The following is a 26,388-nucleotide window of genomic DNA, read 5'->3' on the forward strand; positions in this document are numbered from 1 at the left end:
ACTTATCCCTTTTTCATTGTGATAGAACATATAGTTTGACAGTAGTGTAAGTGTCCTGGGTGCATAACTAGTGCCTTTTATGAACTGTAGTTAATCACACTTATTTCTCAGGACTGTAGCCACTTCTTTCTCCAAAAACATGCCAAGTTACCTGCTGACTCTTTGAAAGAGCTGAGGTAGTATGTGGAATGCTCAGGGAGTCTTGGGTTCAAATCGCAGCAGACAATTCTGAGAACTTAGACAAACTAATATTTTTAAACCTCCATGTCCTTACTCATCAAGTAAGACTAATACTGCTAATCACATAGGATTGTTGTAAAAATTAACTGAGACAGTATTTGGATAGTTCTTGGCATAATGGGCTAGCCTGTTGTAAAGTACTCAAGAAATGATACTATTATTTTACCATCTCCACAATATGCATATCTGTAGTGTTTTCACTTGTATCTCTTTGCATGGTTTTCACAGTGGTTGTTCTGGGTTTACAATATACATGTGCAACATCACAATTTACTGGTATCAACATTCTCCATTTTGGGTAAAGTGTGGAAACCTTACTTCTATTTAGGTAGGTCTTTTTGCTTTCCCCACTTTCTTTTAAAAAATATTTTTATTGATTTTTAGAGAGAGGGAGGAAGGGAGGAGAGAGTGGGACAGAAAGAGAGAGAGACATCGATGCAAGAGCACAACATCAATCGGCTGCCTCCTGCATGCCCCAACAGGGATCGAGCCTACAAGCTGGGCTCGTGCTCTGACCAGGAATTGAACCAATAAGCTTTGGTGCATGAGTTGATGCTCAACCAACTGAGCCACACTGGCCAGGGCACTTTCTCCATTTTTAAATAACATTGTCTTCAGTATCAGAAGGTGATATAATTTTTGTTTCAATCATCAAATATGATTTATAAAACTCATGAGGGCAGTTTATTGCACATATTCAAATTTCTCTTCTTCTGTTTTTCTTCTTTCCTGATGCTCCAAAATTCCTTTTTTTGTCATTTCCTTTCTGTTTGAGGAACTTCCTCTAGCAAATCTCTAAGAGTGGGTTTTCCTTAGTCTGAGAATATAAGGTGTTCCCAAAAATGTATACTCATACTTTGAATAAAGGCAGTGTTTATTAAATACATTTCATTTTCAAAATTGATATATCAGCTGTTAAAGTATTTGTACATTTTTTGGGGACACCCTATATATTTATTTCCTCTTCATTCCTGAAAATAAAATTTCACTGAATCTTCGTCTGGCTTCCATGGTTTCAGATGTGAAGTCCACCGTCACTTGAACTGGTGTTCCCCTACATGTAATGTGTTGTTCTCTTCTGGCTGCTTTCAGGGTTTGTTTTCCTTTGTTTTTAGTTTTCAAAAATGTAGTTATAATGTGCCTTCATGTGCATTTCTTAGGGTTTAACCTATTTGGGTTTTTCTCAGCTTTTTGGGCCTACAGGTTTATGTCTTTTGTGAAATTTGGCAAGTTTCAGCCATTACTTCTTCAAATAGTCTTCAGTCCTGCTATCTTCCTCTCCTTCGGGACTCCAGTGATACATATGTTGTATTTTCTGTCATTGTGCTTGAGGCTCTATTCTTTTTTTCCCCCAGTCTATTTTCTCTCTGTTACTTAGATTGTGTAAATTCTATTTCCTGTTCATTCATTCTGCCCTCTGTCATCTCCACTGTACTACTGAGCCCATCCAGAGATATTTTTATTTCTGTTTGTCTTGAGAAGCATTATTTTACATAGTTGGTATTAGACATTATCCAAAGAAGCTGAACTGGCTAAAAATATAAATCATATGACAAAGGTTCTCAGTAGGGTTAACAGATGAAATTCCCTTAATGATTCACTAGAGAGATAAGGATGTGCCTTTCCAGGCCTCCATCATGGAAAATAAATGCCTCCCACCAACCCCTTGATGTGCTCCTATCAGAACCCCTGCTTCTGCTCACATTACATGTCTTCATCCAGGCTGGGGAATGACACTCATATCTAAGTCTTACACTAGAATAACACCGGGACTCTCTGAGATAGTATGTCATAGGATAAATTTCCTTCCCTAAAATCCCCTGAATCTTCTTTCCTTTCATTAAATACTCCTGAATCATTATTGATAGAGTTAGAATTGAGATTATACTAATGTGAATCAGATTTTTAAGAAAAAGTAGCACAGAGGTGAAACGAGTTAAAAATCTGCCACTTCCTAGCTGGGTGAAGTTGGCATTCATGTCTCACTCAGACTCAGCTTCCTTCCTACAGCAACAAGGGTATTATAGGAGCTGCCCTGCCTCTCTCTCACAATGAGAGCAAGGAGGCAGGGGGTGCAAAAGCGTTGTGCAAAATCTTACATTATTACTTTTGGAGATGAACATAGGTTCTTCGTAGCTGATAGTGCAGGCTGACATCTTCTCTCTGTATTCAGATTTACTTACACACACTCCTCACTCCCCCACCCCCACCCACCCAGCAAGAAATCACAGCACTTACCTGATGAGCTCCACTGTTTCTGAATACATTGTGTAAGGAGATTTGGATTCCATTGGGCCCTGTTCCATTGCATTTCCACACTCAATGAATGACAAGGCTGCTTCGGCGTAGTTCAAAGCCTTTCCAAACTTTTCCACCTGATCAACAGAGTTAACAGTGTCTTCCCTAAGTACAGATTTTAAACATCCTTGTTACACAGCCTATACACTTTGAGAAACCCAACTTTTGAGTTCCAAAACCCAACTTTTGAGTTCCAAAATCCTGTGAATGGAGCTGAGAAAAAAAAAAGAAATGGGACATTTCCTTCTCTAATTATCCTAATAAATTGTCACTGGTTCAGGTCAGGTGAGTGAATGGTTAGACAGGACTGTACCAAATCCATTTAACAACCACCATTCAGAACCGCTCAGAACTTCACGGTTGATCTAATTTCTGTTTCCCTCTTTCTAACCTCTAATGGCTTGGCAACTTCATCCCTTGTCCCCCCCCATGCTATGCTAAATACACGGCGAGCTGGTAGGTCTAATTCCATAAAAGAGTTTTCATACTTTTTTTGTATACTCCAACTTTGATGATTTACAGCATAGATGTTATTGTCTTTTACATTATTGATGGCATTTCTGTTTCAATGTCTTCCTCCATGCGTGTGTGTGTGTGTGTGCGTGAGTGTGTAGTTATTTCTTGAATACTTAGGACCTCACTTAAGGATAAGTTAGGAAAAGAAAGGGAGAAGATAAAACTCAAGGCAATATTTCAGCTTAGCTAAAATGGGATACAGAGTTGCTATTTAATAAAAAACATTGTTTGGATTATATGAAGTTTTCTAAATTGATGTTAATTTTTCCTCACAACAGCAAGAATTGGCTTTATATTCTTAAGCTCCCATAAGTCTAAATTTACACGTCAAGTTCCTGGTTCCATACACTGTTACTCTCTGTAGATAATTACATATTTTAAGTTTGAATTGCATCATCTCTCCAGTTTTCAAATATTCACTCATCAATCAAAACAGAATTACACAAATACTCTAATTACTAATATGTCTTGCCTCTAAAAAGTATTCTCATTATTGCCTCTAAAAAATATTCTCATTAATAATGATGCCTTAGAAGACAGAAATGTAGAGCAAAATGCTCCCTCATTAGCAAATCAAATTTTTAAACAGCTTATAATCCTAATAGGCTATTGAGCAATATTTCTTGGCAATGCTTTCAGATGAAGGAAACCATTTCACTCAGTAAGTATTTTCTGAAGCGCCCAATTCTGTACTATGTGCACTTGACACACACCAGTTCCTTCCAAGAACATATAACACATTTAGAAAGAAAACTGTGCCCCACAAGACAGTTCACAGCACAAGGTCATCTGTGATGAACTGGAAATGCAAAGCCAGGAGTCCCATGCACAGGAGATTGTAGGAAGGGAGCAAGTCATGGGGTTGCAGAGGCTGGGAGGCCTCGGGGAGGAGGCCTGAAAATGACACCGGGAAGGAAAGGATTTGGGGAGCATGCTGAAGGTGTGAGAGGGTGTAAGTATGTGTGAGCTGTGAGTGTGTGTGGGTGTGAGGCTCTACAAGTGCTACGGCCTCTGGCTGGCATGAGTAAGGTCTGATGAGAGGCCAGCAGGGCACCAGCCTGGCTGAAGCAGTGTTGGGTTGGACAAGGTGAGGCTGAGTAATCGTCTTGGTAACCCTTGGCGGATTCAGGCAGAGGTTTTCATTCTGCTTTATAATTCAATGCTCTTTTCCAACAGGGAAAACGCCTCTGCCCAGAGCCCTTCACAAGATTGTGGGATTGTGAGGGCAAGAACTGTAGCTTCTCTATTTTCTGATGCTCTGGTTACTTCCCTGTACACTGGTGTACCTAGGCAGAGATCTTCATATAAATAAACATTTGACAGGCAACATCAGTAGCATTGGGAGAGGAGTGCTGCTATGGTGTGAACATCTTCAACCCTGGAATAATACGATAAAGGTCATTTGAAATGCCCTTTTCATCTCCAGCTCCCAACCTCAGCTATAGATGCTGGAGGGGAACCGAACCTGCATTCCCGGGCAGGAAAGGGTCCCCCGGGACCAGACCTCAAGATGCAATAACTGTATGATCTCTTTTAGAAAAAATCAGAAGTTTTTAAAAAATCTAACGTCTGAGCAGCTTCAAGTTTTCCAAAACAGGAGATTATCCAAGTAAGAAAACTTATGTTTTATAAATATCAAATCATGGTGACTTTAGAGTCTTATGTGCATTATAACAGTTTGTGTTGTACAGTTTCAGAGAAGCATTCATTTTGGCAGATACACAGGAAGAACACGAGTCTTTTTGTAAAGGGATTAGAACCTGGGACCAAGCCAAGGGTTGGCGAGGCTAACAAGACAGAAAAATGCAAACTTAGGTTTTATTTTTAAGGAAAAAAATATGCTACCCACGGACTCCACTGACTCTAGTTACTATTCAAACCTTAAGACTAAGTTAAAATATTCATTTATCCAGGGCTTTCTCCCAGTTGGACATTATTGGTTGAAGTCATAATTTACTGCGGTATGAGCGCTTGATTATATAAACATTTCTGTGTTTAACGGGCCCAGCCGTCCTTGTAATAGGTATTATAATTACCCCAGTACATTGCCCCAGTGATGAAGGTGCAATACAAGCATAATTTGGAAAAATGTATCCGGAAAGAAAAGGAACTCACCATTGCGTCTGCTTTGTGCTTCATCCGCTTAGCTTCCTGCATAAAGTAATCTGCACTGCGCGGCCTGCAAGGAGAAGACGCCGCCGAATGTCACTACTGTGCAAGTACAAGACCTCTTAAGATATTCCTTCCTTTTGCTCAAACTTAAATCATAGTGTAACAACTCCGCTTAACAGGGAATCAGGTACTTTTTGCATTTCCAAATTCCTGCCCATATGTAAAATACCACAATTATATTTCATTTAGGTTAGCAATTCAAAACACAGTATATGCTGATGATCTACATTTACTGTGATTTAACATGGTGGCCCAGTGCCCAATTTGAATTAGATTTTTTATTGCATGGTTAAGAAAGCAGGTAAAACACTTATTTCACGTAAGAAATGTACACAAAACAATTGCTTTCTAATGTAAAGGTTGCAAATATACCCCATAATCATTGTACAGATATGTATGGGTGAGTATGTTTATGTATCCTTATGAAGATCAGTGTCATTTATAGGCATAAGTGGAAGAGTTATATGTATCTATATATAATTATTTTAAAGCTTCCTAGTGAGAAAAGAAGAGGTAATGCTCTAGGATTGCTTCCAGTTACAATGAAGTTAATTATAAAATGATGTCTACCTTGTAACGATGAAAACATGGCACCTATTCTCTAGAGCTCTGATTAGCTGGCTGGTAAATATTAACAGCAGGCATGTGCCTATTAAAGCGATACCCTCGGCCAGAACTGCTTCTGCTGGGAGATTCAGGTAATTCACCCAGACACTGATCTGAGTGTGTATAATAACCTCAAGTTACACCAGGGCACTCATAGGACAGTACCTTTAAATGCTCAGTTGGATTGTTTTTAAAAATCCCCATACTTTAGGGGGCATCGGCCTAAACATTTTTTGTATTATGGGTCTTTATGTAACCAGTACACTGGACCTATTCATGAATACTCACTCTAAGCCTGGGCTCCCTCAGCGGGAGGTAAGACGTAAGGAGTGATACTAACCGTGGGCTGTTTCACCTGGTGGCCCACGCTCACACTGTGCTGCTTTCTTGCAGATTCTCATGGGTCTTTTTCCCTACTGCAGTGTTAGGCAGTCAGAACATCCTTTTATCCCAAAAGGTCAAAAGGCTTAGAAAAACCACTAATATCATGTTGCCAGTACCACGGCAATCCAAAACTATTATCCTCATTTTAATGGTTTTAATCAATCAATCCATCAATCAAATAAACAAACTGGGATCACAGCAAACAGTTTCAGTTCACAGGTCGTGAATCACCGAAGCATAAAATATTGTCAGGACTGTGGCACCACGCTGGAAATACTCGACTTCAACGAAGAAACGAGGAGCCCCGGTGCAGGGTTTCCTTCATGCTCATCACACTCCTGTTCCTGGCTCACCCCGTCACCATTCCTCCTGCCACTCAGGCCTGCAAGCTTCCATTCATCTTCGGGGGTCTTCATGGGAGGGTGGGGCCTGCAGTTTCCTTCACTGAAGGCCCTGCTCCTGCTTTCTCTAGATCATGTCCTAGATGTCCACACTTCTTCCATTTGAATGGCTTTAGTGGCCTGTACATGGTGGTTTTCCAAAATTCTTTGTCCCCGTATTGACCTTTGAACACATATTGACTATCTGTTTGGTCTTTGATTCCAATTCTGGTGATTTACATTATTTTTGTTGCTGTTGGTTTTTCATGGACTGACTTTATTTGTTTTAGAGCTATTTTAGGTTGACAGGAAGCAGAAAGCACAGAGGGTCCCCATATATCTCCAGCCTCACACACCCACAGCCTCCCTTCGCTATCAACACTCCCCGCTACAGTGGTACATTTGTTACAGTCAATGAACCCGATGCATTATCACCCAAAGTCCACAGTTCCCATTAGGGTTCGCTCTTGGTGTTGTACATCCTATGGGTTCTGACAAATTCACGACATTTACCCACCATTATAGTACCCCACAGAGTAGTTTCATGGCCTGAAAAATCCTCCGCCATCAGTTTGGTTTTCCTTTTGCTTCACGCTCCAAAGAGGAAGACCAGACCCAGATCAGACTCCTGAATTTCAGATGTGGTCCCAGTGCCCATTTCTTCAAAGAGGAGTCCAGGAACTTCCATCCATTTCTCCCACTATCAAATGCCATGAATGCTTCCTCGTAAATACTCCTTTCTTTTCTCAATGAAACATCCGCCACAGAAGTCTAGGCTTCCATCACCTCTCTCGGACTGCACTTTCACTCCCCTCCCATCTATCCCGGATCTTAAGCCTGGACCGGTATTTGTAAAATATGGCTTTCCTTATACCACCTCCCTATTCACAGGCCCAAAGTCAACCTCCAGGGCCCACAACATCTCAGGTCAGGCCTCCAGTCATCTCACCTAACTGTCACTCACTCACCGAGGCCCTCACCACAGGGGTTGTCTCCTCACTGTCTTGTTAACATGTCATCCTTGCCCCAGAAGCTCTGCTCACTCTCTCCCTCCTGGTTGGAATACTCCTCTCTCTGTTCATTCACTGAGTCCTACTATGAGCCAGATGCCACCCGCCCCTCACATTTTACCACCATGAGGCCTTCTTGGTAACGCTGGTCCATGCTCACGTCTTGCTTCCCTAATCTGAGACACCACCTCTTGTTTGCACTTCTGGGCATTTAATTATCTTCTGAGCTCTACGGGGCTACAGTCACTGCACACACACAACTTTGCCGCTGGTACATTTGCAGCAGGGGCTACGCTGTCGGCCTCTTTGACCTCTCCCACCTGTACTTACTGGCCCACGGGAGAAGGTAAGCGGATCCCCCTTGAATAGCACTGAATTCGCTCTGAGCTGAGGAGAGAGTGGTGTCCTCCGATGGCAGCAACACAGCCAATGAGCCAGAGAACGTCTCCATGGCAACCTGAAATTCTCTCCATCATCATCTGCTCTACGCTCTCGTATACGGGCCAGGTCATTTTTTTTCTTGCCCTGTTTAGTAGGTCTTGTCGCTAACAGATCATCATTTCAAATGCATTTCGCTTCCATGAAAGGATCCTCTTGATAATAAGCTCTGGCATCTTCGTTTTTAGGAGCCTTCTAAGGTGCCCTTATGGATGGCAGGGTAGGTCCTCAATCAGTACTGTTTTCATCTGCAGCGTACGAATGTATTTTAAACCTGATAGGGAGGCTGAGTCACAACTCTCACGATAGTGTACGTGGGTAATGTTCTGACTGTATCGCAGCAGCTACGACACTAACCGGAGATGCTGAAAATGCACCCTCCAGAGGCCACTGACGAACACGTTAGTTACAGCTCTCATCTCTGCACGTAATGCAGGGCTCGTTACACCGATTCACTGAGATGGCCAGACGACTGGTCCATTTGCTCCTTTTAGGTGATTTCTGGCGCTGCACTCCCAGACGAGATCATTCTAAGGACAAGGGACCAGCAGGACGTCACCAGAACTGTCCAGCCGTGCAGCGGGCGCGGCTGTCACGAAGGCCTGGCTCCGACAGCCATGCTCACGTCCCCGAGGAAAAGAAAGTTGTCACTGTTGTGGCAGTTACAGAACATGACGCGGCAAAGGGACCACGATGAAATCTAATTACCTCGGTGTTCAAGCAGATTGCTCATCTAATCTTTTTTTTCTTCTTATAAGGAAAATAGAGAGTTTTTGTTTTTTGTTTAGATAATATCCTTCGCCTTGTTTCTCAGTGATGGCGTTTTATGAGGCTACGTGAGCAAGCCTAATAAAGGTTCAATGAAACATCACGCAGGTAATTGTGTGTCTTGGGCTCTTCAGAAACGGGGCTGAGTGATCTGAAAAGGCAGAGCTTAGCTGCGTGTATTGTCTGTGCTAAGAGCTCTCAGGCAAATACAATCTGAGCACTTGATCCAAAGGGAATCTTTTCTCTTTCCTCCCCCTCCCACCTCCACACACGCGGCCTTAGCTCCGAGCAGCGCCTGGGCTGGAGCTGCCCCAGCCTGTCCTCCGGCCAGGAGGTAGGGCCACCTGGCCCTTTGTTCTCCTGGTGGCTGGGAGCGAGCTGAATGGGCCCCCGCGGGGAGGCTGGCGGGCTTCCTTCCATCATCCCCACCCCTGCAAGAGGCGCCCGGTCTGCGAAACCTGGCAGCCGCCAGCGGGCAACGTGTTTGAACGAACAGGTTCCTTGGCACAGCAGAAATCCGAGGAATTTTCTTGGGGAAGTTGAAATCCAAATCAGACACCTAGGCAACTGCACACCAAATGAATTCATCACCTGGCGTCCTGTCAGCCTGTCATCTGATGAACCCCAGAGGTGTCCCAGTGTCCCAAGCTTTGGGGTACTTTTCTTCACAAAGAAGATGCCAGATGGGAGAGGGGTTGGGGGCTGGGTAAAAAAAGGCGAAGGGATTAAGAAATACAAACTGGGAGTTCCAGAAGAGTCCCAGGATGTGAAGTCCAGCACAGGGAATATAGTCAGTAATATTGTGATAACTATGTGCGGTGCCAGGGGGGTGCTGGGATTATCAGGGGGATCACTTTGTAAATTATGTAAATGTCTAACTACTATGCTGTACACCTGAGACTAACACTGAATGTCAACTGCACTGGAAAAAACGGAATTGCAGTGGTGCACCATTGATGAGGGCACTGCAGAGCCAGCGACTCGGGGTGCTGGGCCGCTCTGTGAGTTCTTTCTGAAGGAGGCAGGTGCCGGCACTTAGGAAGCAAGGATTCAAGTGCAGCTTTGGTTTCTCTAACCTTGGTGTTGGCTGGGACCCGAGTCCCTGGAACCTGGCTTCTCGGAGAACCAGGACGCACAGGTGGAGTGCAGCAGGGTGTGTCGTCGAACCAAAAGCGACTTTCTGGTGAAATGGAAACTCATCAATTCGATAGTAGTTCGAATGGGGTGTGATATTTAAGATAAAATAACTTTACAAAGCCCATCGGGCCCTGGCCGGGTAGCTCAGTTGGTTAGAGCATCATCCTGCTATGTCAAGGTCACGGGTTCAGTCCCCAGTCAGGGCTTGTACAAGAATCAGCCAAGATGCATTAGTAAGAGGAACAGCAAATCTGTGTTTATCTCTCTCCCTTACTCTCTCTCTCAAATTAACAGAACCCTTAAATGATGAGAGAGGTAAGATTTTAAACAGGGAGATCTGAACCTGTTGTCTCCTCCACCCCCCAGGCCTAGTCCCTCTTTCTCTCTTTATTTTGGTTAGAATAAAATAAGATAAGGACCTGGCTGAGGGGCCGGGATTCTGTAATGGAAAAAATTCCATATGAAGAATGTAAAGGCATACGAATCAGGAAAGGTGGGGGTCCAGTGCAGCCGGCGTGGCTCAGCGGTTGAGCATCGACCTAGGATCCAGGCGATTGGGGTTCGATTCCCGGTCAGGGCACATGCCCGGGTTGCGGGCTCGATTCCCAGCAGGGGGTGTGCAGGAGGCAGCCGATCAATGATTCTCTCATCACTGATGTTTCTATCTCTCTCTCTCTCTCTCTCTCTCTCTCTCTCTCTCTCTCCCCCCCTCTCCCTTGCTCTCTCTGAAATCAATAAAGATGTATCTTTAAAAAAAGAAAAAAGAAGAGGAGGTGGGGTCCAGCTTTGAAGCAACTGAGAAGGGGAGACCCCAGGAGAAGAGCAACGGTCACGGCACCCTCCACGGGGGTGCTTGTTGTGATGTCACCACCCACGTAGGGATCTCAGTTGGTGTCCTTTGACTAAGTCCTGCTGTGAGACCCGACCTTTCACAGGCAGGAATCTCCCCATCCTCGGTGAAATTGAAATCCTTCAGCTCCGAGGCTGCCGAGCGTAATCACTTTACAAATGCCAAGTCCCTCTTCCTTCCCCAGCAGCCACGTCTCACAGCCACGGCCTGCAGCGCCCCGTGGCTCAGGGGGTCTGCCCTCAACGACGGGAGGTCGGAGGAGCTGGGCTCCTGTTACTGGTGCCACGGGACAGATGGGACGTTTGGGGGTTTGGCTGAATGTGGCGCTCGTGACTGCCTTCCTAATGAAGCCCGGGCGGGAGCGGCAGGCTGCTGGCGCTCGGTCCGCTGGCCTCCAGCGCAGCATATGGCCTGTGGGAGCGAGGCTGCGTTTCCCAGCCAAGCGTCTTGCCACTTAGCTCCGCCCGGGGCTTCTGTGCCAGGGCCTCAGACACAGTGTCCCCTCCCGGTTCTCCCTGGCCAGGAGCTCCCGACACCGCGCAATTTACAGCTCCCGGCTCCGTGCGAATAAGACCAGTTTCCAGGCTTTGTGTTCAATTAAGTGCTGTCGCTCACTGACATAAACTCCTATGATTTTTTTTTTAAACAAAAGTTTGGTAATCATACCAGTGTCACCTTAAGACCCCGGTTGTCAAGTAGTGAATGTCGCAGATGGTTAAATGTCAGCAGAGGAGGTGCAGTCGCACTGCCGCCAACCTGAGCTTACGATTTACGCAGAACAAGCTGACCTGGATCACGTTTCATTTTATTTTATTAAATCTATATATTTTTTTTATTGATTTCAGAGAGAGAAAGGGAGAGGGAGAGAGAGAGAAACATCAATGATGAAAGTCATTGATCGGCTGCCCCCTGCACGCCCCTTACTGGGCATGGAGCCCGCAACCTGGGCATGTGCCCTGACCGGGAATTGAACGCCCATCGCCTGGATCCCAGGTCGATGCTCAGCTACTGGGCCACGCCAGCCTGGCTGGGTCACATTTTATTTTTATTTATTTATTTTAATAGATCTTTATTGATTTCAGAGAGAGGAAAGGAGGGGGAGGGAGAGAGACAGAAACATCAGTGATGAGAGAGTCATTGATCGAGCCCGCAACCCGGGCATGTGCCCTGACCGGGAATCGAACTCCGATCACCTGGATCCTAGGTCGACGCTCAACTGCTGAGCCACGCCCGGCTGGGCGTGGGTCACATTTTAAAAAGAGGCGTTATTCTGTTCAGTACCATCTGCATCCTGAAGGCACAGACTGGTGCTTGTTTAACAAGTAACGAAAAAAAAAAGGGCCTGAAAGCCCGTGGATTTAAATTTACCTGCATGTGGATCCCTTACAGTCATGAAAAAAGAAAAACACAGGCATCACCCCCTGGGAATGTTACTCTAATTCAGGGGGTTCATTCAATACTTGTTACTGAGCGCCCACTGGATTCAGCTGTTATCTGCATCACGTTTACTCAACCATTAACAAGTATTTATAATACACAAGCATGAGTTGACTTTTTTTAAAAAACCACACAATGAGGCTTTAAAAATTCAACGACAGTGTAGCATCTGTTACTTTTTGGATCCCTATATCTGTATTTCCATCCACTCGGCATTATTTCGGTGCTCATTCTGTTGTTCTACTGGTGGCCTTTCTTGGGTCATTTCCCTGCTTGCTGACACCCTGAGCGAGGAGCCAGGGAGAGTCACAGGAGTCAGGCCCTCATCTGTCAAGGAGGCTGCCGGTGGGGAAGCGGCCGGTCGCCGCCGAGCAGAGAGGGGGCAGGAGGAGCCTCAAGTCCTGTGGTCCCAGGGAACCCTTCTGGGGAGGCCACCCGTGTGCCTCCCTCTCCCCTGAATTAATAACTGAGAATTAATCAATCATGTATCCTAGCTCCTTCCTGCCGCTGTCCCTGGCCCTTAGTAAGTGCTCAGCACATATCAATTGAACCTGGGAGATATTTTACACAATTTTAGGTGACTTCCTTGCCCAGCGATCTCTTAAGGGACAATCTCTTTTATTGTTTCAAGGAAGACACAATGCTTATTTTTGCTTTTCAAGCCCAAGGAGTCTTCCCAGGACTTTCTTAGTTTAGCGGTTGAGTTGGCGTTTGAATTGCATATTTATTTCACTGTTACGGGTTTCAAATTAATTGGGACACAGGGAAACTGGAACAGGATATCTCTCTCTCCTTATGATGGATATGTAAGAGTGCTTTTTTATTCTGTTATATCTATATCCATAAAAGGAGAAACAGTTTTATTGTAGCTGTCAGCCAGAAAAATTAGACGTATTGCTAATGGGAAGAACACATGGCAACAGCCTCTTTGTTGATACATAGGGACAAAATTATATTAGTTACACTCCCAACAGATTGAGAAATATTTTCTTCTACAAGCAGTTCAAGAAACTGTAGATTGAAGTGCAGCTACTTAATTGTTGCTGTTTCTGACTTAGCTTTCTAAAATTCCTTACATTTTCATTTTCTGTGTGTGTGTGTGTGTGTGTGTGTGTTTAAATACCAGACCCTCAACATTACCTGCTGGAACTGTTTGATGATTTGGGCACCTCAGTGTCCAATGCACCTGAGTGTCTGATCCTGTTAGATTTTGATTTACAAATGCAAACTTCCATGTGGTAATTAAACACAATTCTAATCTCCTGTTTTTACAAATGGTTAAAGCTCACATGAGCAATTTATATCACTGAACCCTAATTATGTATGTAGTTGACCAACTGATGGTATTCACGGTACATGCCCCCCACCTAGGGGATTAAGGATGACAGGAGACTCTGCGATGTCCTAAATTAAATTATAGCGCATGGAGAGTGAGGGAGAGACAAGAGTGATTAAGCAGTTATTAGCTGTAGGCCAACTAACAACAGGCTGCTCGCTTTCCTGAATGGATGCTGGAGCTCAGAATCAATTTTTTTTTTTTTTTTTAATTCTTACCTGAGGATATTTTTTCCACTGCTTTCCAGAGAGAGTGGGGAGGGAGAGAGAGAGAGAGAGGGAGACATCGATTGGTTGCCTCCCACACTCGGGATCCAGCCTGCAACTGAGGCGCATGCCCTTGGCCAGAATCAAACCCTTTAGGTAGGGCTGAATCAACTTTTAGAGTGAAGAAAAGATGCTATGGCACCCTGCACAAGCATGAACTTTCAGGACTGTTGCCCCTAACTGATCAAAAATAGTAAATATTTCTTCCTTACGGACTGTGCGCCCAGCCTTAACCTAGAACTGTCTCCGCTTCACCTTTTCCTGGCTCTCCTCTGTAACCAATGCAGATTCTTTCAAAACAACTGACATCTTTTTCCCCCAAAACACAGGTACAAAAGAGCGGATCAGCTCCAGCAAGGCACACATGTTGCCTCCCAACTAGCCCCGCTGCTGGTGGATCGGCCTGCGCACCCCAGGACCTGGTCCTTTTCTGGCTAGCATTTGGCTCAATAAACCCTTTCTTTCAGAAAAGCTTTGGTAGATTGTCCCCTTTATCATTATAAAATGTCCATCTTTGCCTCTTGTTACCTGCTTTATCTTGTAACCTATTTTGTCAGATATAAGTGTGGCTACACCCAATTTTTTCTGGGTGTCATTTTGCTTGGATAATCATTTTCCACCCTTTCACTTTTGAGTCTTATTTGTCCTTGCAGCTGAGATGTGTCTCTGGAAGGAAGCATATGGTTGGGTTTTATTTTTGGTCCAATCCACTACTTGGTGCCTTTTTAATGTAACCCCCCATCAAAATCCCAATGGCATTTTTTAAAGAAACTGAACAAAACATCATTAGATTTGTATGGAATCACAAAAGACCCCAAGCAGCCAAAGCAATCCTGAGGGGGAAAAAAACCAAAGCCAGAGGTATTACACTCCCTGACTTCAAATTATAAAACAAAGCAACAATCAAAACAGGACGGTACTGACACAAAAAGAGACACACAGACCAACGGAACAGAATCGAGAGCCCAGAAATAAAACCACACGTATATGGGCAAATAATTTTCTACAAAGGAGCCAGAAATTTATAATGGAGAAAAGAAAGCCTCTTCAATAAATGATGCTGGGAAAACTGGAAAGCCATGTGCCAAAAAACAAAACTAGACTGCTCTCTGTCACCATTTACACAAAATGGATCAAAGACCAAAATATAAGACCTGATAAAACACATAGGAGGAAATTTATGGATGTTGGTCTTAGAGGGGATTTTATGAATTTGACCTCAAAGGCAAAGGAATATAAAGTAAGCAAAAATAAACAAACTGGATTACATCAAACTAAAAAGCTTCTGCATAGCAAAAAAAAAAAAAAAGCCATAATCGATACAAAAAGGTAACCAACCAAATGGTAGAAGATATTTGCAAACAACACCTCTGATAAGGAGTTAACATCCAAAATATGTAAAGAACTCATATAACTCAACAACAAAAAAACCCCAAACAATCCAATTAAAAAATGGGCATTGGACTGGAACAGACAATTCTCCCGAAAAGCATACAAATGGCCAACAAGTATATGAAAAGATGCTCAACTTCACTAGCTACTAAGGAAATGCAAACCCCCCAAAACCCACAGTAAGATACCACCTCACACCTGTTAGAATGGTTACTACTAATAAGACAAATAATAACAAGGGTTGGAGAGGTTGTGGAGAAAAGGGAACCCTCATTCACTGCTGGTGGGATGTAAACTGGCACAGCCACTCTGAAAACAGTATAGAGGTTTCTCAAAAAATTAAGAATACAGCTACCATATGACCCAGCAACCCCTCTTTTCTGTATCTACCTGAAAATTCTGAAAAAATTTATTTGTAAAGATACATTTACTTTTATGTTCACTGCAGCATTATTTACAGTAGCCAAGAATGGAACCAACCAAAGTGTCCTTAGATGACCAGTACACACATACAATGGGATACTACTCAGCCATAAGAAAAGATGAAACACTGCCACTTGCAACAACATGGATGAATCTTGAGAATATCATGCTAAGTGAAATAATGGAGGCAGAAAAAGGTCAAGAACCGTAAGATTTCACGCGTATGTAATATATAAAACTAAAAGCAACAAACAAAACCTCACAGACACAGGCAACAGTGTGGTGGTTACCAGAGGGGAAGAGGGTTAGGGGGAAGGCAGAGGAGGGTAGAGGAGGTCAAATATGTGGTGACTTGACCTGGGGTGGTAAACACACACTGCAATATACAGATGATCTATTATACAAATGTACACTTAAAACCAGTTGGCTTTCATTAACCAATGTCACCCCCCAAAATTTAATAAAATTAAAAAAAGAAAAGCTTCAGGCTGTGAAAGTTTTTTTGTTTTTTTAAAGGAGGAGAGTGTGCAGCTACAGCAGCAAAAACACAAATCCTCCTAGGCCACCCCTTTTTTCAAAAAAATCCTCACCTGAGGACACGCTGAGAAAGAGAAAGAGAGAGAGAGAGAAAAACAGAGAGAGAAACGTCAATTGGTTGCCTTTCATATGTGTCCCGACTGGAGATGGAACCCACAACCCAGGTGTGTGCCCTGATTGGGAATTGAACCAGAAACCCTTCAGTGCACAGGGCGATGCTCAACAGAGCCCCTTGGGCAGGGCATCCTGGGCTACCCTTAACCTTTTGTACATCCAATGATCTTAGAACATGTTCAGTAAATGAAACTAACAAAAAAAAATGTGAATTTGGCCTTCTGCCCCAAAATTCTGTGCCCGAATTAGCTTACTGAAGCCCAGGTGATCCTTGAGGACCACAACCTGTATCCCCATTTCTCAGAGACATCTACAGAGGTGATAAACAGACCGCATCTATATTCAGGTGAAATCAGGGCTGGAGAAGAGGAGGGGGGAAGAAGAAGATGGACCGTCACCCTGTCTGCAGAGTTCTCAGTTCTCCAGATGAATGTTCTTAGGAGAGATCACCTAGCTGGGTCCCAGGCGGACCCCTGGAGACAGGTGCCATGACCATCATTTTTTGTGATAAGGAAGCTGGGACTTGGAGACACTTAGCACCCTTTAATTTTCTGGCTTTGGCTGGGATTAGCGGTTTGGGGTTGGTGCCCTCGGCCGGACTGTAAGCAACCTGGCCTGAGGGCAGGATCTCTCACTGTCACCCGAGGCAGCAGCCGGGGCTTTAATGTGGTGCCTCCCACCAAGAGGCACCGGGTGCCTGGTAAACAGCAAAGGTTGAAACGGGCGTCAGGCCTAATTCCTGAAGCTCCTTTCTGCCCCCCGGGCTTGTCCCTGACACATATTTTTTCCCTAAAAGCCTAAATAATTTTAAGCCTCATTTCTATCGTTTCCCATTCGTCACGTTCAGCATCTCAAGAGCACTCCAGGGTGTTATATTTATTTACCTGCTTCTCTTGTTTCTCCTTCCAAACTGATGCTGGAAATGGAAGTCACACTTGGCTTTTAGTGCAGGGTTGGGTGAAGGGTGACAGGATATTTTTTCCTGTATAAGGACTGTTTATACTGTTATAAAGAATATAGCACTTTAGAGGAAAAGAGTTTCCAGGAGTGAATCACTATTATTCTTTGCCTGTTGTAATTTACCAAAACAAAAACACTTCTCTTTCTGGTAGCATATAACCGCCAACAGTCCCAAATACAGGTGCTTAGAAAACATCCTCGCTAATACCGTCTGCCTTCCTTTCTGACATCCTGGATGCAACCCTGTTAGCACTGGTGGTTCTAGCCTTTCGAAAGTCCCACCAGGCCCCAGGGGCCACTCAAGAACCTGACCAAGTCACACGAGGAGCGGCCACATGTAACCGGATGCGCAGAGCCCTTCCGCCTGTGGGATTTCCCTTTCACGCTGACCCTCACCATCGCAAGAGCCCGCACTTACATATCGTCGAAGACGAGTTTCTGCCTCTTGCAGTCCCGGTGGCCGCTGGAGCCCGGGGACCATGGCTCCGTCTGTGGCCGTGACTTGTGGAGCACGTTTTCCGAATTGTGGTGAGCGGCTTTCTAAACAACAAACAACACACCCACGTTTGAGAAACTGGCCACTCGGCTGAAAGAGCCACTCATCACACAGAGTATCTTGTGTTCTGTACTCTATGTTAGAATCGATGGTGCTTTTGTTTAAATAAAGAAAAAGAAACACGTGCGATCTAGTTCTCAAAAGGGGGCTTTCACAGAGAGGGTGAGGCAAAAGTAGGTTTACAGTTGTTTGCAGAGAAAAGACATGGTGCAGGTTATGATGTTTTGCGTACCCACAACTGTAAACGTCCTTCTGCCCACCCCCGTATGCTGTGCAGTGTCATCCTCACGACAGTATCAACAGGAGAGTCCTGGTGTGGCCATTCTCACAGACCCGGACCCCGCGGCTCGGTGAGGTTAAGTAACTTGCCCGAGCTCAGACCTGTTGCGGGTGGAGACGTGGGGTTTTGCACGCAGGCCCCTGCTTTTCTCAGCTAGACCAGTGGCTCTGCATGTTGGGTTGACTCTGCGTGAGAATCACTCGGGGCTCGTTAGCACACAGACAGCCCCAGCCGGGCCCCACCCCCAGAGTCTCCGTTCAGTCGGTCTGGGGTGGAGCCTGGGAACAAGCATTTCTAACAAGCACCAGGTGATGCTGAGCCAGGGACCGGGCTTGCAGGGCCCCCGAGCTGCAACCCACAATCCCTCACAAAATGCAAGGTGTTTCAGATTACAAACTGACTGGCTCTCATTCGCTGTCTGTTAAGGTTAGAAAAAGCCTGAGAGAATGACTAGAAATTATTTAAAATGTGTTTTATAAAGAAACACAAATGATCTGTGGAAAAACTGAAGAGATATAACTCTTGAGAATACAAATATTTATAGAGCATCCACTGGGATCAGAAAACAACTGTCCCTGGCTATGAAATCAGAACCAATTCCTCGAAGTAATTAAAGCAGAGTGTATGCAGATGCTTCTTCAGGAGGGGCCGACTGTATGTGTCCATGAGACTCCCTTTGTAAGAGCCTCTGTGCGCTCCCCTCCTGCGGGCACGAGGTGAGTTACGGATGTGCGGCCCGTCTAAGCGGCTCCCCGGCTAGACCAGAGGTTTCCCGCAGGCTCGGACCCAATCTGCCGGATCGTCACTGCGTCTCCGCTGCTTGGCGCAGCGCCTGGTGCCCAGTGAGTACTTGCTCAGTAACCATCTGCTCAGGGAAAGAATGGCTGAATAAAGTCTCTATTTATTTTTTTTTACAATTTTCTGCACACCATACAATTTCTTTTTTTTTTTTCCCCGCTTGCGATATAAGGATCTAGAGGCAAAGAAAAGCTTGTTTTAAAATTCGAATTGGTAGCTTTTCGTTGCAGGTTTTTCTGATATGGTTTTCTCAGATTCTTGCAGCTCAGAATGAGAGACTCGTTCCCAAGTGAGGGTGCATTAGGGGGTTAATTTCCTGATGATACGATGAGATTTAGGCTCTTGCAAGACCTTCTACCAACGTTTTAATCTTATTAAATCACGGGATAGAGCAGGAAGGACTGCCGCCCCCCCCCCCCCCCTTTGGCAGAGTCGTACTCGCACATCTCAGCTCTCCCAGCCTCACAAAGCCCCACTGGTTTTGACAGGCCCGGTGACCGGAGAGAATGCAGCGGGCTGATTTGGAATAAAATGACGCGCCCCAGACGACGCTTGGTCCAGAGCCACAGCTGGCAGACAGGGGGGACAGCAAAAAGGAACCAACCTGCAGTGTTAGTTGCACAGGTGTCCACAGGTATTGGTTCTTTCCATAACATCATCTCATTTAAATCTTATGACACCATTTTATAAATGAAACAGGCTCAGAGACATAAAGCAAATGACACAAGGTCACGTGTCCACTGAGCTATGAAGGTAGATGGACTGTGGACGCCAACCTCTTGCCCTCCCCAGGGCGCAGGAATCACTCCTGAGGAGGTCACTGCAAAAGAGGTGGCTGTGGGGGTCCCACACTGTGGCCCCCAAATTGGTCACCCAGGTTGGAGTGAGAACCCCAACATTTTGGCTTGGGGTTTCCATTCCAGGCTTAGCTCTCTCCTGGGGCAAGGAATCTTTTCAAATGAAAAGGTGGGTTGGTCCCAAACTCCCAATTTACTTTGTCCCACGACAGTATTACTCCAGGGCCACTTCTTTTCAGAAGCGGAAATGAACTCCTAAGTGGCCTGCTGGGCAGAGGAGCCCCCCATCTCTTCCCCGCAGCTCTCTCTGGGGGAGGCGAAGGGGTGCACTCCTGGGCCAGGTCTTCCCAGAGCAGCCTTAGGGATCCTTTCTGGGACCTCAAGGGTGTATTCGGACTGTGCTGGGCCAGGGACAGGTGGAGGTAGGGGTGTGCTCAGCTTCATTTTCATTTTAATCGGGACAGGACGAGCATTAACGTACCGCGAGGTCTGCAGCATGAGCCTGCAGCTGGTTCTCAGCCTTCAGCTTTTTGCTGGAGGTGGTGGAAGTGAACAAGCCACTGCCGCTGGACCTGCTGGAAGATGTCAAGTCCTCGCTGGAGTACTTGTGTTTAGAGGCGTCGGAGAGGGGTGAGATGGGCGACCGGAGCAGTTTTTCATTTTTATTTATGGGTATTGCCAAGCTGCAAAAGAAAATCACAGTAATGGAATGTCACAAGCCAGCACAGGGAGAGGTAAATGTTTTATATATGACCCAAACCTCCTATTTAAAACCTGCTGCTAGGAAGACGTTTATGGGGAATTATTATACCAGGAAACAATTTTATGGCATTAGGACCATAACAAACAACAAGCAAATTTCACTCATTGTTTCTTTACTTGTCCTACAGGATGCAGAGTAATTCTGGAGGTAAATAACTAAGAATAGTAAGAACAGATAGACTTTCATTTTCCAAGTTCACCCAAGGATTTCAAAATGCACAACAAGCTTCTTTCTGTTTTCCTAACCAGTGTAAGCAGCACGTACTGAGAAAGCCAATCAAATGATATACGTGTCCCCACTTCTAAAAGGACTTTTGCTAACACCCGAGCTTATATTCATTATTATATGGAGAATATAATAACAGAATCACAGAAGTACCTGCAAAGCAAGAAGTAACGTTCAATGGCTGGGTTTCCGAGCTAACCATGCATTGGCCAGAATGAACACAGAATGGAAAGCTCATCCGAAGTGACATTTTCTGATTCCTAGCTCCTAATTTTACCTTCAAAACGACTGTCTGAAACTTCCCCTTACAATTAACCATTTTAATTAAGGGAGTCAACTATACTTGAGTTTTTGCAATGCATATTATTGACAGGACTCTCTCTATTACTTAACTTTGGGGAAAAAATCAGGAAAAGACACGCTAACTTGAAAGAAACCCAATCACTGCTAATTTGTATGCTCGTAGAAGTCACCTGATACAGTCAGTTAAAAAAAAAAAGGTAAATTCATTTAACAAAGATGTAGTCATTCTTGCAGTTAGACTTTTTAATCGTATGTGTGGCCATCACTGCAAACAAGCCACTGAAGTCACTTCAAGAAGCAATTTCCTTAGTTGGTGGTGACAGTTGTAGAAATGACACACACAGGCCTCAAATGAGAAAGCCAAGGTTCTTGAGATTATGCAGATAGACATGTTTAGGGATGGAATTTGCGGTGACCAATTTCTGGCTGAGAAAGCACTGGATGTCTAACAACTCAGCAGTGAGAAGACACGTTCTGGAAAACTGCCCTGAGACAATCAGAAGTGATGAGGGAGCCACTGACGGTGAAGACGAATGAGAACAGTCTGAGTGTAACTGTTTATTGACATGAGAGGGGGAAAAAAGCCCCATTTCTAAGTCTCTATTATTTTACATATATGTGATTTTAAATGTTCATGGAAAACTAGATTATTACATTAAGTGTTGTCATGGACATATGATGATTTCTCTTCGTTATAAGTTTATAGAGTCAAGTTGACCAAAGAACCTTTCTTTGGATCTCCTTTTTGGGATGGGTGACCACTTTACATATGGGGTTGTCTTATGACTCGGGTATAACCTGACAGCAGACAGCAGTCATCACAAAACCGGAAGCACCCAGCCAGCCTTTCCTAGAAAGCACTCAAGGCACGTTGCTCACACGCATGGTGTCCCTGCTGCACATGGAACCACCGGGGGCGCAGGCTCCGCCAGGCACAGGCTCTACAGCAGGAGCTCAGGTGTCCTGGGCTCCATGAACTTGGCCGGAAAACACTTACCACCTCGTTTCAGGAACCCCTTGCTGAAACGGAGCGCACTGAACACTGTTCATAATCATCACTACTCAAAATCATGGCAGTGACAGATCTGCTGGGAAGGTTACTTAATGCGAATGAACAAGGAAGCATATAGATAACTATATGGCACATCTGAAAGACTAATTTGGAACCACGTTGTCCCTAGGTACATTTCCCCAATATTTTGGGATACCCCCCCTCGGCACAGAATTTGAGGGCAAGGCCGGCTGTGTGTGCAGTTCTCCCACCTGCGCAGGCCTTCAACAGCCCTTGTCCCCTTCCCCAAGGCGGTGCCACCCTGCAGCAGCCCGGCTCACGTGCCTCACTCTCCGCGTTTTAGTGCCGCTCTCCATCTCTTCCTAACCTTTCAGTTTACATTTTTATGTGTTGTGCTGAGGCATTAATCTCCCCTTAAAAATTCTATGTACACAGCCAGGGAGAGTGAGGAGCGCCTTCGCAGAGGAAAGGTGGTTTCTGAGCTGTGCTGTTCGAAATGGAAAGAGCCCCTGTGACTGATGAGAAGCTACTCGCTTATGATGAATTCCTGGGACCTTGCCTTGCTGGGAAGACATTTGTCACAGAGGGAACTCGGCGCAACGTGGGTCCACCTGGAACGCCTCTGGAGGAGTCACTCGGCAGCCATTTAACCTTGGAGACATAGATCCTGTCCAACCACCTTGATTTTAGTCTGTATCTAAGCGCTTTAGGTGCATCATATGGAGATTCCACTCAGAGTTTATATCTTTCCATCCATGTGATAAGCTTAGTGTTTTATGGGTTTAGCAGCTAGTAAAATAAGGGTTTCAATAATCAAGTTATTTTTTTCAGAGGGAAGAGTATGTCTTTGGAGCACAGAACTCTGTGGAACAGTAACTGGTCTTTTGTTAAAAAGAAGCACTTACCCTGGAGCTGTGACCCAAGGCGCACATCCGGGCGTAATTATGAGCCTTAGGTTAACCCAAGGAAAGCAGGTCTGGAGACCCAGACCTGAGCAGTGACTAAAAAATCGGACTGTTCCCCAGTGTGGCACATGACTTCAGACCCAGACCCTCCAGCTCGCCTCCACCTCGCAGGAAGCACATACCTGGTGATGTTCATGTTGCAATGATTCGCGGACAAAGTATTACCGGCAGAGGTGGCCAGTCGTGAAGAGCCCTCTTTCTCTCCCTGGGCCTTCTTGATCTCCCGGTACTCGTCTTCGTTGTCACACTGCGCGCAAACAAGCAAAAACCAATGAGCTTCAGCTTTTACGGGATCCTATTAGCTCCCATCACCAACTTGCACAAAGCAAGGCCTCGGGGAGACCAGCTCACTCGGGTCCTGATTTAGCCTTTGGAGAAGGCCTGGCCCGTTCTGTGGCCTCAGCACCTCTCGTTTGGGCTTTTCTCAGTATCTAAGGTACAGCAACCGACTCTGGCTTAATGCCACGAGGGCAGTGGCAAGCTTGAATCTTTCTTCTGAAATTCATGGGTTTTATGAATTTCAAGCAAAGGTTGTTACCTCTTGGTGACTAAATTCTAGTTAACAACGACTCTCCCATGATATCTTAGAATCCCTGAAGTACCTTTTCATAAAACAGCACTTTGATTAACCCCTTTTTTCCTTGACTGTGTTTAACTTCAGACGTGTTTAGGGTGCCATGCAAATGCACTCTACAAAGTTCCATTTTTGGTGTGACAGCAGGAACACAGCGATGGCTTACTCAGGGCTCTTGGCAGCGTTTTCCAGAAGATAAGCCCTGGCACCAAAGATAGAAAGACTCTGACCTTCTCTCTCTAGCTGGAATTGTCACACAACTTCTCCCACGAGGATCCCCAGTCCTTGGCTCCGGGCTCCAGGTGGGCCAGACTCTGCACCTTTGGCAGCCAGGTCCCCAGTGTTCCATTTCCTGCACCCAGTATTGGGGTCCTAACACCCCAGACACTGAGTAAAGAGCGCTAAGAAAATGACCTTTCACTTCTGTGTGTCTGTGTGTAATGATGATTCATTAGATTTTATGAGCTGGGTGTCAGGCTTGGCATAATGAAGTTTCATAAGATAAAATTTAAAAAGGCCATAAATAATAAAATTATTTAAATACAGAACCTTATGGAAGTTATATAAACATCTTTCTGCACATCTCCTCTATATCTGTGTGTGCCTGTACAGCGATCTGTATGTCCATTCGATGTTTGTCAATTTCTATCTCTGTATATTTCTCATGTATCGATGTATCTCTCTTACCCCTCCCCCCCTTTCCATTAGCCTATCCATGTATCCATCAATCCCCAGGTGATCAAATGACTGAGTCAAACCACCTGGGGATTGATGGATAAATCAATCCAAAAGTAATGAGGAGAGCAGGTATCTAGAGGGAAACAGGAAGAGGGGTAGGGAAGTAGTGAGCTAACCCATATAACTGAATTATATTGTTTGGACTTGACAATGCCTTTGCAAAGGTGTCACCATTTTACAGATGAAGAAAGTGACATAAAGAGAAGATAAGGTCACCAGATTGAGGTCACCCAGGAGGCCGGGGAGGGCTACGTAATTTGCTGGTTCAGCACAAAATGAAAATGTTGGGCCCCTTGTTCAAAAAGCAGAAAAAGACTCTTGTCTTGGAGATGAATTTCCTTTTTTTGTATTTGACACCCACAGCAAAGGCAACAAAAGCAAAAATAAACAAGTGGGATTACATCAAACTAAAAAGCTTCTGCACAGCCAAGGAAACCATCAACAAAATGGAAAGATAACCTACTGAATGGGAGAAAATATTTGCAAACCATGTATCTGCTACGAAGCTAATAACCAAAATATATAAAGAACTCACAGAACTCAACAGCAAAAAGACCAAAAACAAACAATCTGGTCAAAAAAAGGGGCTGAGGACCTGAACAGACATTTCTCCAGAAAGGACATCCAGGGGCATGAAGAGATGCTCAGCATCCCTCATGACCAGGGAAATGGTAACCGAAACCACAGTGAGATGTCACCTCACACCCATTATAATGGCTATTGTCAAAAAGACAAGAAACAACAAGTGTTGGCAAGAACATGGAGAAAAGAAAACCCTTCTACACTGCTGCTGGGAATGTGAATTGGCGTAGCCACTGTGAAAAACAGTATGGAGGTTCCTCAAAAAATTAAAAATAGAATTACCATCTGATTCGGCAATTCCACTTCTGGGTGCTCATCTGAAGAAAATGAAACCACTAACTCAACAAGATATCTGCATCCCATGTTCACTGCAGCGTTATTAACAAGAGCCAAGATGTGGAAACAGCCTGCTTAGCATCAATGGGTGAGTGGATAAAGAAATTATATATATAATATATATATTCACACACACACACAGGAATATTACTCAGCCATAAAAAAGGGTAAAACCTTGCCATTTGTAACATGGATTGACCTTGAAGGCATTCTGCTAAGTAAAATAAGTCGGACAGAAAAACATAAATACTGTATGATCTCACTTGCATGTGAAATCTAAAAAACAAAGAAACAAATAAAATCCCAGGCTTATGTATGGAGAGAACAGATTGGTGGTTGTCTAGGGGTTTGGGGGGAGAGTGGGAAAAAGGGGTGAAGGGAATCGGAAGGCGCGAACTTCCAGTTGCATAACAGAAACGTCCTGGGATGGAGTGGACGGCATGGAGACTCCCGTTGATAACGCTGTACTGCGTATCTGAAAGTAGGCAGGAGAGCAGATCCTGAAAGGTCTCACCAGAAGAAATAAAATTTGTAACTCTGTATGATGATGGATGTTAATTGGACTTATTGTCATGATCACTTTGCAAGTACACAAATACAGAATCATTACACTGTAGACCAGAAACTAATATGTCAATTATACCACAAAATTTTTTTAAAAAGCAGGAAGAGTAACCTATAAAGTACTAAAGTAGAAAACATTTCCTGTCTCTCAAAGTCTTTCTCTTGATCTGCCATGGTGGTGTTTATTTGCTATTTTATACTGTGCTCCCTGGGGGGTTGGCATACTTGGCTGGGGTAGGGGTGGGGGTCAAGTATAGACTCTCAAGTGCCCAGGAGTCCTGTCCTGTGACTGGAAGCGTGTGTGCAGCCCACCAGCAGAGGGACTCCACTGCCTGCCAGTCGTGGGCCCCACCTGTTGAGAGGTAGAAAGTCTCGTCAGGCACTTCCCCTTTCCACGGCCCACCCCACAACCCAAGGAAAACCATCAATGCTTAGGGGATTGCAGTCTCCTCTCCGGGACTACTCAGTACCTAGTCTGCAGTTGGGCGAGATGCCCATCCTGACTGGACCTTCCCTGTGCCTACCCCTTGGACCCTGGGGGCCCAGGGCAGCAGCCCTGTCCCTGGAAGGGTCAGGAGTGCAAAGAGGCCAAAGGGCAGGCAGAACCTGTCCTGGGGAAACAGGTGGGACC

At 44.9% G+C, this 26,388-nt stretch overlaps 1 protein-coding gene across 6 annotated transcripts in view; it reads right to left on the minus strand.

Annotated features, from left to right (window-relative positions):
• The window catches only part of AFF3 (ALF transcription elongation factor 3), a 472,487-nt gene that overhangs the window by 13,726 nt on the left and 432,373 nt on the right, over positions 1-26,388 (minus strand). For all 6 annotated transcript variants that reach the window (XM_081156102.1, XM_081156098.1, XM_081156097.1 and 3 more), the window contains 5 exons: positions 23,086-23,210; positions 20,177-20,378; positions 17,683-17,804; positions 5,170-5,233; positions 2,479-2,615 (listed from right to left, as the gene is read on the minus strand). In XM_081156102.1, coding sequence (XP_081012228.1) covers positions 2,479-2,615; positions 5,170-5,233; positions 17,683-17,804; positions 20,177-20,378; positions 23,086-23,210 — 650 coding nt within the window. The remainder of the gene's footprint in view (positions 1-2,478; positions 2,616-5,169; positions 5,234-17,682; positions 17,805-20,176; positions 20,379-23,085; positions 23,211-26,388) is intronic.

Source organism: Miniopterus schreibersii, assembly GCF_964146895.1.
Source record: "Miniopterus schreibersii genome assembly, chromosome: 13".
Classification (NCBI taxonomy): Eukaryota; Metazoa; Chordata; class Mammalia; order Chiroptera; family Miniopteridae; genus Miniopterus; species Miniopterus schreibersii.